The 18,015-nt window shown below is 40.9% G+C and overlaps 1 protein-coding gene across 3 annotated transcripts in view; it reads left to right on the top strand.

The window, feature by feature from the left end:
- The window catches only part of dyrk1aa (dual-specificity tyrosine-(Y)-phosphorylation regulated kinase 1A, a), a 113,854-nt gene that overhangs the window by 42,509 nt on the left and 53,330 nt on the right, over positions 1-18,015 (top strand). For all 3 annotated transcript variants that reach the window (XM_080203727.1, XM_080203724.1, XM_080203726.1), the window contains exon 2: positions 7,188-7,261. In XM_080203727.1, coding sequence (XP_080059853.1) covers positions 7,252-7,261 — 10 coding nt within the window. In that variant the 5' untranslated portion in view covers positions 7,188-7,251. The remainder of the gene's footprint in view (positions 1-7,187; positions 7,262-18,015) is intronic.

Genomic DNA, 18,015 nt, shown 5'->3' with positions numbered 1-18,015 from the left:
TCATAAGGCATGCCACCCAATCTGGGCAACATCCTTGTAAATCTCCTCTGCACCCTTTCAATAGCTTCCACATCTTTCCTGTAATGAGGTGACCAGAACTGCACACAGTACTCCGAGTGGGGTCTGACTAGGGTCTTATAAAGCTGCAGCATTATCTCCCGACTCCTAAACTCAATCCCTCGATTGATGAAGGCCAGTACGCCATATGCCTTCTTGACCACATCCTATACCTGTGAGGCCGATTTAAGAGTCCTATGGACCCGGACCCCAAGGTCCTTCTGATCCTCTACACTGCTAAGAGTCTTACCCTTGATGTTATACTCCTTGATCCCATTTGACCTATGTGCAGCAAGATTTTGACAACATTTGAGCTTGATCTGGTAAGCAGTGAGGTTGTGTGATATTATAGTTGACTTGAAATCGAACTGGACTAGCCAGTTAGGACTGTGGTGTTACCACTTGCTTGGATGAGTGCAGCTCCAACAACACTGAAGAAGTTTGACACTATCTGTAGAAAGCTTGCTTGCTGCCCAGTGTAAACCTTAAATGTAAACTTACTCCACTAATGGCACAGGTGCAGATTTTTGTATCATGTATAAAATGCAGTTTAACAACTTGCTAAGCCTCCTTTGATAGGACTTTGCAAAACCATGGCCACTACTACCAAGAAGAACAAAGGCAGGAATTGCATGAGAACAGCACCATCTGAAAGTTCCCCACTAAGTACCTGATTTAGTACTATGTTGCAGTTCTTTGCCTGTTGCTGGATCTATATCCTAGAACTCCCTCCCTTACTGCACTGTGGGAATTGTGACGTGAATCCAAAATGCTTGGTTTCCCCCAAAAGCTAAAGAAATGCCTTTTGAAGGATACACTTTCTTTGGAGAATGATGGAAAACTTGGGTGAGTTGAAAGTAGTAACCTTTCAATTGTCAGCAAAAGTTGAAGCAGACTACGTTGAATCAACATAACATGAAAAACAAAGTAATTTGTCTCAAATTAACAAGCAAGTATAAGGCAAGGTTAACAAGAGGGTTCAGCTATTTTAGGAAAAGGTAAGAAAAAATACTGATTCCCAAATGTGGCATTTGGCTTTAGATGGGGCAGTGTGGATTAGCAGCTTAAAATACCATTATACTGCAGAGACCATTTCACACATTATGAGTAAGTTCACAAGCATATGTACAGACAAGACATAAGTAATAATGAGCAATTTCAATTAATCCAATTAAATCAGTGTCTAAATGAAAGTGAGGAAGAACCAGTATCAGCACATGTTGTCAAAGTTGTTATGATACCTACTCTGGGTAATTTACCTTGACATTTACGTGAGTGACCATCCAAATTATGTAGTGAAGGCACTGGGGATGGTGGTCACTTGTATTTATCTTGAATTTTTGTGACAATTTCCAACAAAACACACATGCTAAGTAGGCAACAAAATGGAATAATAGAGTAATGGACTGTATATGGAAAGTGAGGTAAAAGGGTAAATTAGCTGGGGGTTGTAGAGGAATATTGAATCAGGTTAAAATATTTGGTGGTTACGAAATGGTCATAAAAAGTCTTCATTAAAATTTACTTCTGGTGAAGAGTTCCCTTTTGTTCTCTGGGGTTATTTTAATTTTTGATCTTTTTATGATAAATCTCAAGTCAATTGCATCCTTGTTACCAATTTGTCACCCAGTTGAAATGATTGCACTGCTTATTCTGACAATCTTTTGTTTATTTTCTTTGTTTATCTACTCCACTGGCATGGGGGCAGTATTTCAAACCTCTGCACACCTGTAACTTTTGTTTTCTGATATTGTTCTTGAGAATCATGATGCTTTCTCTTACTTTGCTGGTTTCAGGAACTATGCTGTTTAAATCGTGACCAGACCATCTTGAGCAAATTCAATATTATTTCTGTGTTTTATATTGAAGTCCTCTGTATAGAACACATTTTTCTCTTTGAGAGTCAATATATTTATCCCTTTTGATTTTTCTTGTTTCTTTGTTAAGAATCTTGCATTGCTTTTCATTATTTTGCAAATGTGCTACTTCATATTTATCTGCATTGAAGCATGTCTGCCGTATATAATCTTCCACAGAATTTGCCATACTTTTAATTGGGCTTCATTACGGAACTTGAATATTGATTAAAGTAATTAAAAAGAGGTACCTGAATTGGTTGACAAAATAAATAATACCAAGGATAAAAGGATTGAAAACAGCTTGTAATTTAGAAGGAGAGAAGTATTCAAATTGAACTGTTTAAAATGGAAACATCAGCCTTCAAATTACAGCGAGGTGATTCAGAAATGAAATGTGCAAACACCTTTTCAGAAAAGACTAGTGAATGTCTCAGATTCTTTCACACCATAAGGCTGTGGTTGCTGGGTCAGTTGACATTTGCAAGACTGTTTTTTAATAGGTTTTGAATAACAAACCACAGAGGGAAATATCCAGTCAAATGACTAGAAGTTGGTCACAAGGTTACTTCTAAGTGACTGAAAGGTGGAAAATGAGGTAGAAAGCTGAAGAGTTGTAGGGAGAGTGTTCCAGAGCTTAAGGCCTAGATAGCTTAATGCTTTGGCATCAGTGATAGAGCAATTTAAAATGGGGGCACTCAAGGTCAGAATGAGAGCAGCGTGGATTTCCTGGGTGGCATGGTGACACAGTGATTAGCAATGCTGTCTCACAGTGCCAGAGACCAGGGTTTGATTCCACCCTTGGGTGATTGTCTGTGTGCGAATAATAAATCAAATTGGTGGGATAAATGTGTGGGGTTATGGGGATAGAGCAGGGTTGGGCCTGGGTAAGATGATCTTTTGTAGTGTCCGTGCAGACTGAATAGGCCGAATGGCCTCCTGCACTGTAGGGATTGTGATTCTGGAAATTAATCGTTGGAAAGAAATTAGAGATAGGGAGGGACAAGGCTTTGGAGGCATTTGAGATTTTAAAATGGTGCTGTTGCTTGACTGGGAGCTAGTGAAAGTTCTTAAACACAAGGAATAGATGAATGCAATTTGGTTGAAGTTAAGAATTGGGTAGCAGAGTTTTGGGTGGCCTCAAGTATCTGGCAGGCAGAATGGGGAAGACCAGCCAGCAATATGTTGGAATAGTTGAGTCCAGGAATAGCACAGGCATGGATGAGGGTTTCTGCAACAGATGGGCTGAGGTAGGTGAAGCCAAGGTAAAACTATGGAGGTTTAAATAGGTGATGTGGCTGATGGTGTAAATATGTGGTCAGAAGCTCATCTTGCAATCAACTATGACCATGCTTGAGATCACAGTTTTAATCTCAGACTTAGCCTGGGAGAAGGATGGAATTGTGAGCCCAAACCTATGTCTGGAATTGTGCGAAAATTGATCAAGGAACTAAAGGCCATTCAACTTGCCAGTGCCAGAGACTTGATTCAAAATTAAAAGGCGTTTTCGAGTTTTTATTTCATGTTCTGAGATTTCAAAAATATCGCAAGGGTGGTCCAATTATTTCCTAGGGTCAATTTTGGGGGAACATTTAAATGTGTATTTCAGCTTTTATTGAATAACTCAATTTGGGAAATTTTCAGTTTTGGCAATATTGGTAACTGTCCCTCAATATTTGTGAACTCCCAGAAAGGCTCTATTTTAATTCATGATGTTGCACAAGGAGGTAAAACCAGGACTGAATTATGTAGTGATTCCCTGAGTAACTTGCAGTCACACATGTGCCAATTATGTTGTGGCTTCCTCTGGTGGATCTCTGTTGTACTAGCACAGTTTTAAGTATATTAACAAATTTTGAGATTTGCTGCAATCAGATTAACACTGAGGATCGTGGCAACTTGTTCTTCAGATTACTTGTGTGCAAATTGCACCAATCCTCTATTTTAATCAGTAAGGGAATCAAGGGCTATGGGGAAAAAGCAGGAAAAGGGAATTGAGAATTTTCGTATCAGATCAGCTAGTAAATGGAATGGCAGAGCAGATGATGGGCTGAATGATCTTCTCCTGCTCCTATGGCTTATGTTTTAAATTGGCTAATGCATGCATGTTATGAAGGCAGTTGTTGAAAAGAATGTAATAGGACATTTCAGTACATAGTACAAGTCGGTGTTTCAGGCATTATGTTGCTCTTTTTCAAAAGTTTCATTTCTGACATTGAATATATTGATCCCTGATCGATCTTATGAAGTAAGAAGTCTCACAACAGGTTAAAATCCAACAGGTTTATTTGATAGGCAATGCCACAAGCTTTCAGAACACTGTTTCTTCATCAGGTGAGTGGAGAATTCTGATCAGAAACAGGGCATGTTAAGGTGCACACAGTTTACAGAATGCTGATTGGAATGTGAGTCTTTACAGCTAATCTGCTATTCAAGTCTTAAAGGTGCAGACAATGTGAGTGGAGATAGCATTAAGCATAGGTTAAACGAGATGCCTGTTGTCTCCAGACAGGACAGTAAGTGAGATGTTGCAAATTCAGGCAACAGCAGACAAAAGAGGGGCCATCGTCATATTGAACAGAACGGATTACTGCAAAGTGTACCAACCAACTGAACAATGAGGAACACTATAGACAGTTACCCACAGATCTGACCAAAGAACACACCCATTAACTCAGCACTCTGATCAAGACCTTTGATCCGGACCTTCAGAGCACTCTTCATGCTCTCATCTCACACTCCCTGCGTTGGCGATCTCTACTGCCTCCCAAAGATACACAAGGCAAACACACCTGGCTGTCCCATCGTATCAGGCAGTGGGACCCAGTGCGAGAACCTCTCCAGCTACATCGAGGGCATCCTGAAACCCACTGTACAAAGAGCCCCCAGCTTTTGTTGTGACACTACGGACTTCCTACAGAAACTCAGCACACATGGAGCAGTTGAACTAGGGGCACTCCTTGTCACAGTGGATGTCTCAGCGCTCTACACCAGCATCCCCCCACGACGATGGCATTGCTGCAGCTGCCTCAGTGCTCATTGTCGACAACTGCCAGTTTTCAGATGCAATTTTACAACTCATCTGCTTCATCCTGGACCACAATGTCTTCACCTTCAACATCCAGTTCTTCATCCAGGCACAGAACAGCCATGGGGACCAAATTTGCACCTCAGTATGCCAACATCTTCATGCACAGGCTCAAACAAGACTTCACCGCACAGGACCTTCAACTGATGCTATACACTAGATACATCAGTGACATTTTCTTCCTTTTGGACTCTTGGTGAACAATCACTGAAACAACTATATGACATCATCAAGTTCTGTCCGACCATCAGGGTCACCGATTCTCTGGAATCGGTTGCATTCTTGGACGCGCGCATCTCCATCAAGGATGGTCACCTCAGCACCTCAATGTACCACAAGCCCACAGATAACCTCATGATGCTGCACTTCTCCAGCTTCCACTCTAAATGTGTTAAAGAAGCCATCCCCTACGGACAAGCCCTCCATATACACAGGATCCGCTCAGATGAGGATTGCGATAGACCCCTTCAGACGCTGAAAGGTGTCCTCATAAGAACAGGATATGGCGCTCGACTCATAGATTGACAGTTCTGGTGCACCACAGCGAAAAACCGCACCGACCTCCTCAGAAGACAAACACAGGGAAATACTGGACAGACTACTCTTCGTCGTCCAGTAGTTCCCCAGAGTGGAGAAGCTACGACATCTTCTCCGGAGTCTTCAACATGTCATTGATAAGATGAACATCTCGCCAGGGCCATTCTCACATCCCCAAACAGACCATTGTGTGCAGCAAACTACCCAGCCTTCAGGAGAACAGTGACCACAACACCACACAACCCTGCCACAACAACCTCTGCAAGACGTGCCGGATCATTGACACGGATGCCATCCTCGCCCACGAGAACACCATCCGCCGGGTACACGGCACATACTCTTGCAACTCGACCAATGTTGTCTACCTAATACACTGGAGGAAAGGATGTCCTGAAACATAGTACGTTGGGGAGACCATGCAGACGCTACGACAGTGGATGAATGAACACCGCTCGACAATCACCAGGCAAGACATCACCAGGTGAACATTTCAACAGTCAGGGCATTCGGCCTCTGATCTTCAGGTAAATGTTCTCCAAGGCGGCCTTCACAACATACGACAGCGCAGAGTCGCTGAGCAGAAACTGATAGCCAAGTTCTGTGCACATGAGGATGGCCTCTACTGGGATCTTGGGTTCATGTCACACTATCTGTAAATCCCCTGGACTTGCAACATCTCACTTACTGTCTTGTCTGGAGACAATACACATCTCTTTTAACCTATGCTTAATGCTATTGTCACTCACATTGTCTGCACCTTTAAGACTTGAATAGCAGATTAGCTGTAAAGACTCGCAGTATTCTGTAAACTGTGTGTGCCTTTTATATATCCTGTTTCTGATCAGAACTTTCCACTCACCTGACGAAGGAAGAACATTTCAAAAGCTTGTGGCGTTCACTATCAAATAAACTTGTTGGACTTTAACCTGAATTTGTGAGACTTCTTACTGTGTTTACCCCAGTTCAGCGCTGGCATCTCCACATCATGACTGTCGTATGAACACAGGAGCATATGAATTTGGAGCTGGAGAGGCCCATTCAGTCCCTTAAACCTGCTCTGTCTTTCAATAAGATCACGGCTGATCTGATTGTAGGTAGCCTCAACACCACGTTTCACCTACCCCCAATAACCTTTGATAATTTCAAAACAAGGAGTGGGGGTAAACTTATTACAACATAATGTTTGCATTAACCGGTTTGAGTGCAGAGATGTGAAATTATTAAACTTAGGAAAATATAACAAAATAAAGTAGATTCACATGGGAATAAATGTAGAAACAGTCTTCGAATTGAGTTATATTTGTATTTTAAATATGCAGACTTTCCCGATTTGTTTCAATCGCAAAGCTATATCAGAACAAATCTGCTTATTAGCCTTATTTTTGAATTTTGCTGGTGATTGGTAGCTTAAAACATTTAGGTGTGCTCCAAGCAGTGCTATATTGATGGGTCCAAGTTTTAAAATTGTGGACATCCATTTTTCTCCTTCAAACTTAAGAGCTTGATGAAACACTTGACAAAATTGTAGTTCACTGTGACCTTGCTCTTTTAATGTCAACCCGATGTGGCAATAACTAAGAAGCAGCTAATCAATATCTTTCATATTCTGACATTTTAAAATAATATGTGCTTTTTTTTTGTTTTTGTAGAGCGCTGTGATTTTGCAGCTAGATACTCCACAAAGAATGATATGAGACTCGACAGAAGAAGACAATGCACACAGGTATTTTCATTTTTAAGTTATTCTGGGATTTTGATGCTAAGGCAAGCACCAGGAAGCAACTTGAATCTGCGGCATCTCTCGTTTCTCTATTCGCTAAATTTCATTTTTAACAGGCTCAGTCAAATCAGAGTTCATATATCAACTAAATTTTGTACTAATGGAAAAATGTAGATTCATTTTACTGAACGGATGAAAGGCATTGGCGAGGCTTAATATGAGATTTACTGAAATTATGTCCTGGACTTAGGTTATGTGGGGAGAGTGGCCAATCTGCTCTTCTCAGAGGAGGGAAACTTTAGGGGAAATTTAACGGATGTTCAACATATCAATGATTTTACTTGAGAAAATAAGGCACAGATGTTTCTGATGGTGGAGATAGGTAACGAGTGAACACGTATTTAAGTTGATTGATAAAATAGTCAAAGCCAGACATGAGGATATTTCTGTACCGATTTATGATCTGAAATGCATTACCTGGAAGAGTGACAGAAGCAGGCCGATTAGTAACTTTCAAATGGTGAAAGAGGAGGCGAGAGTAACTATTGGATAACTCTTTCAAAAGAATTGGCACAGGCACAAGCAGCTTAATGGCTACTTCTGTGCTCTGATTCATAGTTCAGAATGTTATTGGCTGTTTTAATCAATCGCTTCTTGTCATTTTTACTGTATAGTACTGTGCCACATTAGAATAATTGTGGAACAAACCAAAGCTCAATTGGGAATCAGTTCTTTTTTAACAAGTTTTAAGTCCTTTAAAAAGGCTTCAAGCAAAAATAAGTTGAAACATTGGGCTACAGTATTGTATGAATTTAAAGCTGCAACTGAGCTTAACTCAGTCAAGTAATATGAATTCACTCTACTGGTTGCAATCAGGGCTAGAACATTGATATAAAATGAGCTTCATTTGGGGAACAAAGCGACTGGGTAGTTTGAGGTGTTGGGTCTGATGCAGGTTGCTGACCCTGCCAGAAATCTAATGGAACCATTGCTGTCTGAGACCTCGATTGAAGAAACACACAGCTGTGAGAAGAATGTGAGTGCAATTGCACAAAATTGTTCTATTCAGGAGGTACCTGAAGCGTGGAAGATGTTGGAAAAAAGGATTGGCTGCATAGAACACAGCTTTGATTTTTGGAAATTTGTTTGTACATCTGTTTTGTTTTGGACATTGAACTGGTTAAGGCATGTTTTGTCTATGGGCCACTTTATTTGATGGAGGGACAATGGTCTGACCTGAAGAGGTGAAGAAAAAATGATTTGCAGTGTGCAGTACATTACTAATGTTTCCCACACTGCACCTTTTGATTGCTTTATTTGTAAATTATCCTGATGAAGATGTTCACGAGGTTATTGATATCACTAACCCAAGCTTCAAGAACATTAACCAAGCCAATTAGTAGCACTCTTAAATATGCAGGGCTTACTTTACCTGCTGCAGAGGAATCTAAATGTTTTGTTTCATGGTTAAACCTTACCTGACCTTTTTTTTTAAATCCAAATAAAAATAGTCTCAACTGCAATGAAACACAATTGCTGTTTTTTAGAGTAGAGAACTGTGGGTTCAATGTGCAGATGTAACATGCAGTAAAAATACTTTAACAAAAAATCAATTTATAAGAACAAATACAACAGCTGCTTATTTTTCAGAATACTTTAAATGCATTAATTTTGAGTGATAAGAATGTGGTGAAATGGCAGAAACCCACAAATTGTGCCATCTGCTTTTCCTCAACCATATCATTATGCATCTGTACAAAACAATTTAGAACCATATCCAAGCTTTTTTTGTTGTTAAACAAATTTATATTCTGCTACGTTTGCATAACATAACAACAGTTGAATACCGATCTTGTTCATGGCACTTATTGGGACGCTACTTCGTAGTCTCAAGAGTTTTGCCTAGAACTTTCCAAAGGTGGTGAGTTTTCAAATGGTGTACACGATATATTTATTTCCTCCGTGTTGATATCCATTAAACGTCCCTTGAATGTTTCTGAAATTTGAGATTCTTTACTTCAAATATAACTTGAAACTTTCAATTACAGTGAAAATAGCTTAAAGATCAGAATCAAGAATGATTGCTTCCCATGCAGATGTATGGGATTGTGGGTAATCTAGGAAGTTGGATCAGGAATTGGCTATCAGATAGGAGACAGAGGGTGGTGGTGGATGGTAAATATTCATCATGGAGTGCAGTTACGAGTGGTGTGCCTCAGGGATCTGTTTTGGGGCCACTGTTGTTTGTAATTTTTATTAATGATCTGGATGAGGGTATAGTTGGGTGGATTAGTAAATTTGCTGATGACACCAAAGTTGGAGGTGTGGTAGATTGTGAGGAAGGGTGTCATAGTCTGCAGGGAGACTTAGATAGGTTGCAGAGCTGGGCCGAGAGGTGGCGGATGGAATTTAATGCGGAGAAGTGTGAGGTAATTCACTTTGGCAGGAGCAACAGATGTGTCGAGTATAGGGCTAACGGGAGGACTTTGAATAGTGTGGATGAACAGAGGGATCTAGGTGTGTGTGTACATAGATCCCTGAAAGTTGGGAATCAAGTAGATAAGGTTGTCAAGAAGGCGTACGGTGTCTTGGCGTTTATTGGTAGGGGGATTGAATTTAGGAGTCGCAGTGTAATGTTGCAACTGTACACTACTCTAGTGCGGCCGCACTTGGAGTACTGTGTGCAGTTCTGGTCCCCGCATTACAAGAAGGATGTGGAGGCGTTGGAGAGGGTGCAGAGGAGGTTTACTAGGATGTTGCCTGGTATGGTGGGGAGGTCCTATGAGGAGAGACTGAGGGATCTAGGGTTGTTTTCGTTGGAAAGAAGGCGGCTAAGAGGGGATCTTATTGAAACATATAAGATGATTAGAGGTTTAGATAGGGTGGATAGTGATAGCCTTTTTCCTCGGATGGAGAAAGCTAGCACGAGGGGGCATGGCTTTAAATTAAGGGGGGGTAGCTACAGGACGGATGTCAGGGGTAGGTTCTTTACCCAGCGGGTGGTGAGGGATTGGAATGCCCTGCCTGCTGCAGTTGTAAATGCGTCTAGTTTGGGGGCGTTTAAGAGATCTCTGGATAGGTTTATGGACGAAAAGGGATTGGTATAGGCTAGTGGGTCATTGTTTTTGTAACTGGTCGGCGCAACATCGTGGGCCGAAGGGCCTGTTCTGCGCTGTAATGTTCTATGTTCTATACTGTTACCATTTAGCTCATCTTATCCATCCTGAGTCTACGCAAGAGCTACTCAACCAGTTCCACTCCTGCCTTTTCACCCTTAGTCCTGCATTTTTTTCCCCCTTCAGAGCCTTATAGAATTCTCTTTTGACATAGGACACTGACTTAACTACATTTGTTGACACAGATGTTTGCTGTTTGCAAAGGCATTGGAGATAGGGATCACACAATGTTACTCCATAATCTTTTAGAATTCCCTATTGATTATGAAGCAGTGATGTATGTATGTCTAGAAAAGATGATGATGTGTGCCTTGGAATGAGATCACGGTGTTACCACAACACTGCTACTTGTGATGGTAGAGGCTGCATCAGAAGTCATGGCTGTTGGAATAACATTGGCGATCTGCTGCACTACGTCGAGTATATCATGCATTCTGCAGCTATTGTACTCAAGTAGCAGAGGCGATGGATATTGATCCCGATAATAGTGTCAAGGTTCTTGAGTGTTGCAACTGCAACCAGGGGAGTGGTGACACCCAGCATCTACCCGAATCTTGATTGAAGAAGGTCGGCTTTGTGAGGTCAGAACATACGTCATGGATTCAACCCCTCTAACTTTGCAGTCAGAATTTGTACATCTGATCTCGTTAAACATTTGGGCACTGGAGACCATCAAAATGTTGAAGGTTTTGAAGATGGTTGTGCTTTCTAATTAAAATCATTGTTACCTAGCCTATCTGTTGAACAAACGTTACCTGTCATAGCCTGTGTATTATCCAGCTCCTGCTGTAGGCTGACCGACTGTTTCATTATTGGAGATGTTGTGATTGGAAATAGAGCTCCAGGTTGAGCTGCAAATTTATTGGTGACGTAAAATTTATGGCCTTTATGACAGGAAGTTACAAAATCTCAATGCAGCCAAAAGTTATGTAATTGTTTGTTGAAAACAATTTGAACAGTCTACTTCCACTGTGGCTGAGCTCACCCATCGTCACTTTATAGAATGTCCAGTTGAACAGTGGGCTTTGATTTTACGTCAATAAAGACTGCACAATAACTGTAGAGGAATAAGAGGAATGAGTGTTTTTATGCTACGCATATATGTTCTTTGGTGTTAAAATATTGGCAACCCTGAATATGATTGTTGCTTTCTCACTTTTCTACAATTAACTGTTAAGAGTTGGTCTTGCTCTCTGCATCACTCACCACTGGTAATATCTATGGATGAGTCAGTGGGATACCTGTCATGTACTTTAATATAAATGTCTGACAAGTTAAAATATTATGTGGTGAACTTGTGAGCATTGATGAAAAAGTTCAGATTAATAGAATCCGTTATGTTTTAAAGTTTTTTTAAAAAGTTTGTTTATTACTGTCATAAGTTGGCTTGCATTAACACTGAAATGAAGTTACTGTGAAAAATCCCTGAATTGCCACATTCTGGTGCCTGTTGTGTGCACTGAGGGAGAGTTCAGCATGGTCAGTGCACCTAACCAGCACATCTTTCGCACTGGCACAGTGATTAACACCGCCGCCTCACGGCGCCAGGGACCTGGGTTTGGTTCCCAGCTTGAGTCACTGTCTGTGTGGAGTTTGCACGTTCTCCCTGTATCTGCGTGAGTTTCCTCCCACAGTCTGAAAAAATGCTAGCCAGATACATTGACTCTAAGAGGCACTGGATTGTGGCGACTAGGGGAATTTCACAGTAACTTCATTGCAGTGTTAATGTAAGCCTTACTTGTAACGAATAAACTTTACTTTTTGGATTGTGGGAGGAAATCCACACAGAAATGGGAAAATGGGCAGACTCCATACAGATAGAGACCCTAGCTGGGAATTAAACCCAGGTCCCTGGCACTGAGAGACAGTAGTGCTGACCACTGTAATCTTCCAGATCAAGAATCAATTTTTAAATACTTTCTTCAAATTCATTATTCTCATAATGGTACAAGTGGAAATTATGAAATCCCAAGTAAGATTGCAGGTTTGTCATAAAGACACGTATATGGCTTATATATGAAGAATTCCCAATGGAACATGCTAATGCCTGCACAAGTGTGCTTCAACAGAAGGCAGAGAAATTGTGGTTTCTCACACTAAAGGTGTATTTATTTTCTAAGTTCATTGTTTGCACTGATATCCAAGGAATTGATTTTTCTGATTGGAAGGTGAAGAACTGCCCTTGTTTTTTGAATTGATTTATTATTATCATATGTACTATCATACAGTGAAAAGTATTGTTTCTTGCACACTATACAGACAAAGCATACTGTTCATAGAGAAGGAAATGACTGCAGAATGTAGTGTTACAGTTATAGCTTGAATGTAACGAAAGATCAACTTAACGCAAGGTAGGTCCATTCAAAAGTCTGAAGGCTTCAGGGAAGAAGCTTTTCTTGTGTTGGTTGTCACATCACTTCAGGCTTTTGTATCTTTTCCTGATGGTAGAAGGTGGAAGAGAGAATGTCCAGGGTGCATGGGGTCCTTAATTATGCTGGCTACTTTGTCAAGGCAGCAGGAAATGTAGACAGTCAATGGATGGGAGGCTGGTTTGCATGTCGTGTTGGGCTACGTTCACGACCTTTTGATTAATCAGATTGGAAGTTGATGTTGAATTTATGCCATGCACTTACTGAACAAATTTTCCGTGACTCATTGAACATTTGAAGTATTTTTCTTTTATACATTTTCCTTCGTGATTTTTCTGGTGAAGGCAGTATTGGTTGCAAGAGTGGTGATATGTTTTAACTAAAAATAATGGGCACAGGTGAATAAATGTTTTAGCATTTTTATTGTTTGAAAAACATAAATCACAGGCAGAACTGATGTTGATTATATACACGTTAAAAGCAATCAGTAGAAGTAAGTCCAGCCATTTATTTCTCCGCTCCTTAGTTCAGAAATTCTAAAGCCAACTGTCTGTGTTCAATTCTGCTAAGTTCTGTGCAGATCAGAGATTACCTTTCTTCTATGGCCTCTCCAGATTACTGTTATGCTATCAGGGACATGGATTTCAGCAGTATTGCAAAGAATTAAAAATAAAAAGAAAAAATTTAGGTGCTAGCCTTAGTTCAGTAGTCACCTCATCCTATTAATCAAAAGGAAGTGGGTCAAGTCTGACTTCAGAGACTTGAGCACAGAATCTGGGGTGTAGTGTATTGCAGTAGTAATAATCTGCATCGTTGGAGGTGCCAACTTTCAGATCAGATGCTAAGCTGAGGTGACTTCTCAGGTTGGAGTAAAAGATCCTCTGGCAATATTTGAAGATCAGGAAATTCTCTATGTCCTTGACCAAGCCATGCAACAAATTGTTTTCATTGTCACAAAAGCAAATGTAGCAATTTATACATGGAATCTTAAAACAAAGCAGGGATTGAGTAACCAAGTAGTCTGTTTTTGCATGGTGTTGTTTAGCAAGATCTAACAATTTATTGAGCAATTTTTTTGAGCAATGCCTCCGAAAAGCTTTGGCCATTTTAAATAGTGACTCAAAGTCTTGACATTAACCAGCTTGTTACTGTTGATTAATGCAAGTTAAGTCACATCTTGTGACCTGGGGAGAGTGGGGCGGAAGTAGAAGAGAAGAACGGTGATAGATGTATTGTCATTTTCATTTTGGTTCCAATTTTGTTAAGTAAGCCCTTTACTTAGTTGATTCTGCCTGTCTCTGGGTTTGCTGGAATAACTGACAAGGTAGTTGCAGCAGAATACTGAGTATATTTATTGTATTGTTTTCTTTTAATGAGCGGCATTAACACTTGCAGACTCTGCTATTCTGTGGGAATGCATTCCTGCAATCTGTCAACAAATAGGAACTTACAGGGGTGTGCTTAAAACATTATATTATGCTTGTGTGCAGATTCTGTACTAGGTAACACTGTCCAGAGATTAGGTGAAGGCATACTGCTTCTGCCAGGTTTATAATGATTTTCAAAGATGCTGCATCATTTAATGCCAAATGTAAACTCATTTGCCTTGGAATATAGTGTTACCATCGTAAACTTGCAGTGGTAGTTCAGCTATTCCAAAACCATTTTGCAGTCTCTATACTTGTACGGGCATTTTGATACTAATAGTTTCTATCATTGCAGTTACAGTATTGGATATTTTTTAATTAAGACTTCTGGATTCATAAATACAGTTTGTATGCCATCAGTAAACATTTTATTTATGGCATGCTTTCCCTTGGGCAGGGAGCAAAGCTCCAAAAGTAATAAATTTTGAAATATCTAACGTGATTGTGTAACCCTAGTCAGGAAAATGTATACAAATGCTTATCAAGCTTTTTATACGGCTTGCTGAAAAAGGTGTGAGGATCATAACTCCAAACATTGATTTTGATTTGCATAATATTGTAGTGAGTTTCACATTTTACTAGCCATTTGCAATCTGTAACTGGGATTCCATGTATGTGTACAGTGTGTATAGTTTATTCTAGTAAAAAATGTAGATATTCTCCTTTTTCTATTTTAGCTGGCTCCATGCTGGTTACCTCACGGGTTAAAAGCAGTTTGGAATTATGACAAAGCATAATTTTCACTTGTTTACCTCTTGTTTTCCTATTGGACACAAGTAGGTAGTTGTGCCCTAGCAACAGAGGTATGTTATTAACATACCTCGCTGTGATTTGACCAACAAGTTTGAAAGGCAGCCAATCATCTGGTGCTGTTGCTGTGGTAGGCTATGCTAATTAGATGCTGTTGCTGGGATCAGGGTGGATACTTTGTGCAGTTCTGCTGCATTGTGCTGCCTGGCAGACGTTGATAAATGAGTAGTTAATAATCTGCAACGTTCCTGCTTTCTGCAAGCAGGCGGAGATTTAAAAGTAGGATTGTGAAGATCTAACTGCAGGGCAAATGTTTTTAGAAGCTCTGTTTATAGACCATGGCCACGCTTCCAAATAACTGTATTGAAAGTTTGAACAAACATTTATTTCTGCATAGGAGAGGAAAGTGAAAACATTTCAAGTTTATTTTTCAAAAGCTAAATTTAACTTTAGCAAATTTTAGCCAACCGTGACAGTCTTTTTAGGATCATAAAGTGCTTTCTGATTGAAAATATGTTCATGATTTTTGTTAATAATTACTGCCATGGATTTCTTAATTTATGCTGCAAACTTTGTTCCCCCTTGGTCTTTTTCCTTTTTTTGATTAATACTGTATTCTGAGCTGCAAGATGCAGTGCCTCAAACATATTTGAGCTTGGTATTACCTTTCACAAATTCAGGATACTCCAAGTACTTCAACAGCCATTGAAGTTCTTTTTGGGTGTGGTCATTACCAATGCTCCCTCTGAGCTGTGCAAGTGCACTGTTGGGCCAGGCACCAGTAATGCTGCCTTTTAAATTACCTGCGTAGACGGTTGCATGTTGGTCTTAAAAGGTAAGAAGTCTCATGACACCAGGTTAAAGCCCAATAGGTTTTTGTGGTAGCAAAAGCCACTAGCTTTTGGAGCGCTGGCTGCCCCTTCATCAGGTGAGTGGGAGTTCTCAGCACTAACAAGGCATATTAAGACACAAACTCAATTTACAGAATAATGATTGGAATGCGATTCTTTACAGCTAATCAAGTCTTAAAGGTACAGACGATGTGAGTGGAGATAGCATTAAGCATTGGTTAAAGAGATGTGAATTGTCCCCAGACAGGACAGTTAGAGATTTTGCAAGTTGTGGGGGTTACAGGTAGTGTGACATGAACCCAAGATCCTAGTTGCGGCCGTCCTCGTGTGCGAAACTTGGCTATCAGTCTCTGCTCAGCGACTCTGTGCTGTCGTGTGTTGTGGAGGCCGCCTTGGAGAACGCTTACCCGAAGATCAAAGGCTGAATGCCTGTGATGCTGAAGTGTTTGCCAACAGGAAGAGAACAGTCTTGCCTGGTGATTGTCGAGCGGTGTTCATTCATCCATTGTTGTAGTGTGTGTACGGTCTCCCCAATGTACCATGCTTAGGGACATCCTTTCCTGCAGCTTATCGGGTAGACAACGTTGGCCGAGTTTGCAAAAGTATGTACCGTGTGTCTGTTGGATGGTGTTATCATGTGAGATGATGGCATCCATTTCGATGATCCGGCATGTCTTGCAGAGGTTGCTGTGGCAGGGTTGTGTGGTGTTGTGGTCACTGTTCTGAAGGCTGGGTAGCTTGCTGTGGACAGTGGTCTGTTTGAGGTTGTGTGGTTGTTTGAAGGCAAGAAGTGGGGGTATGGGGATGGTCTTGGCGAGATGTTCATCTTCAATGATATGCTGAAGGCTCCAGAGAAGATGTCGTAGCTTCTCCGCTCTGGGGAAGTACTGGACGACGAAGGGTACTCTGTCCATTGTGTCCCATGTTTGCCTTATGAGGAGGTCATGCGGTTTTTTGCTGTGGTGTGCCGGAACTGTTGATCGGTGAGTCGAATGCCATATCCTGTTCTTATGAGGGCATCTTTCAGTGTCTGGAGGTGTCTGTTGCGATCCTCCTCAACTGAGCAGATCCAGTGCTCCGAAAGCTAGTGGCTTTTGCTACCAAATAAACCTGCTGGACTTTTGCCTGGTATTGTGAAACTTCTTACTGTGTTTACCCCAGTCCAATGCCGGCATCTCCACATCAGTCTTAAAAGGACTATATGATGCATCAAGCCTAGCACAAACAGCAAATTTTGTGTCAAAGATATACTCTCCCCCTTACCTTTCTTGACCTGTCTGCAGACATTGGCATAACTGACTGCATCTTCTGCCTCCAATGCCCCTTAACAGTTCTCAGCTGTATAGTACTGCTTTCACCTGATTCCATTCTTAACTAAATCGTAGCCATTAAATCATTACAAATGCTTCTCTTCCTGCTCCTGGTGTTCTCCAAATATTGCAGAACTGCCTTTGTTTTTTCCTAGTTCTCATCTGCTTTACACTTCGCATCCTCATGTTCATACCCCTCAAAGGCCTTGTTCCTCCCGATCTCTGCATTGCCAAAGGGCCTGTTTCCATGCTGTAAACCCTGTAACTATCATGAGCGTCCTCCATTTTAATTGCTTTCTGTTATAAGGTGATAGCTCCAGCATAACTTCCCTGCTTTTATATTCTGTACCTTGGCTCATTAAAGCTGCCCTAACCACCTTATTGACCTGCTCTGCCCCATCAAGAATCTGTGGGTCTTTACTTCATGGTTCCTCACTTCCTCGACACCATTCCAATTCCTCTTACTTATTGTGTAGTCCTTTGCCTTGTTTGACCATGCACTTCTCTGGATTGAATTCTATTTGCCACTTTTCTGCCCACCTGACCAGTCCACTGATACCTTGCTGCACTCTGCAGACTCCCTTCTCAGTCCATCCGTCCTCCCTGTGTCCCTCCTCACTATCAAACATGCGGCCAATTTTTGTGTTATTTGCAAACTTCTTGGTCATGCGCTCTACATTTCCGCCCAAATTGTTAATAAGTACCACAAAAAATAGGGCCCTGAGCCCCATTGGAACTAACCTTTCAGTTGCAAAAGTACCCATCAACAATAACCATTTGTTTCCTGCCTTTGAGTCAGTTTTGCATTCAGGACCCCTGAACCCTGTGGGCTTTTATTTTTATCATGTACTGGTGTTGAAGGTGTTAGATAAAT

The sequence above is a fragment of the Carcharhinus amblyrhynchos genome, chromosome 15 (genome assembly GCF_965287045.1).
Source record: "Carcharhinus amblyrhynchos chromosome 15, sCarAmb.v2.hapA, whole genome shotgun sequence".
Taxonomy (NCBI): domain Eukaryota; kingdom Metazoa; phylum Chordata; class Chondrichthyes; order Carcharhiniformes; family Carcharhinidae; genus Carcharhinus; species Carcharhinus amblyrhynchos.
Note: the sequence above shows the minus strand (reverse complement) of the source record. Positions and strands in the feature narration are given on the sequence as shown.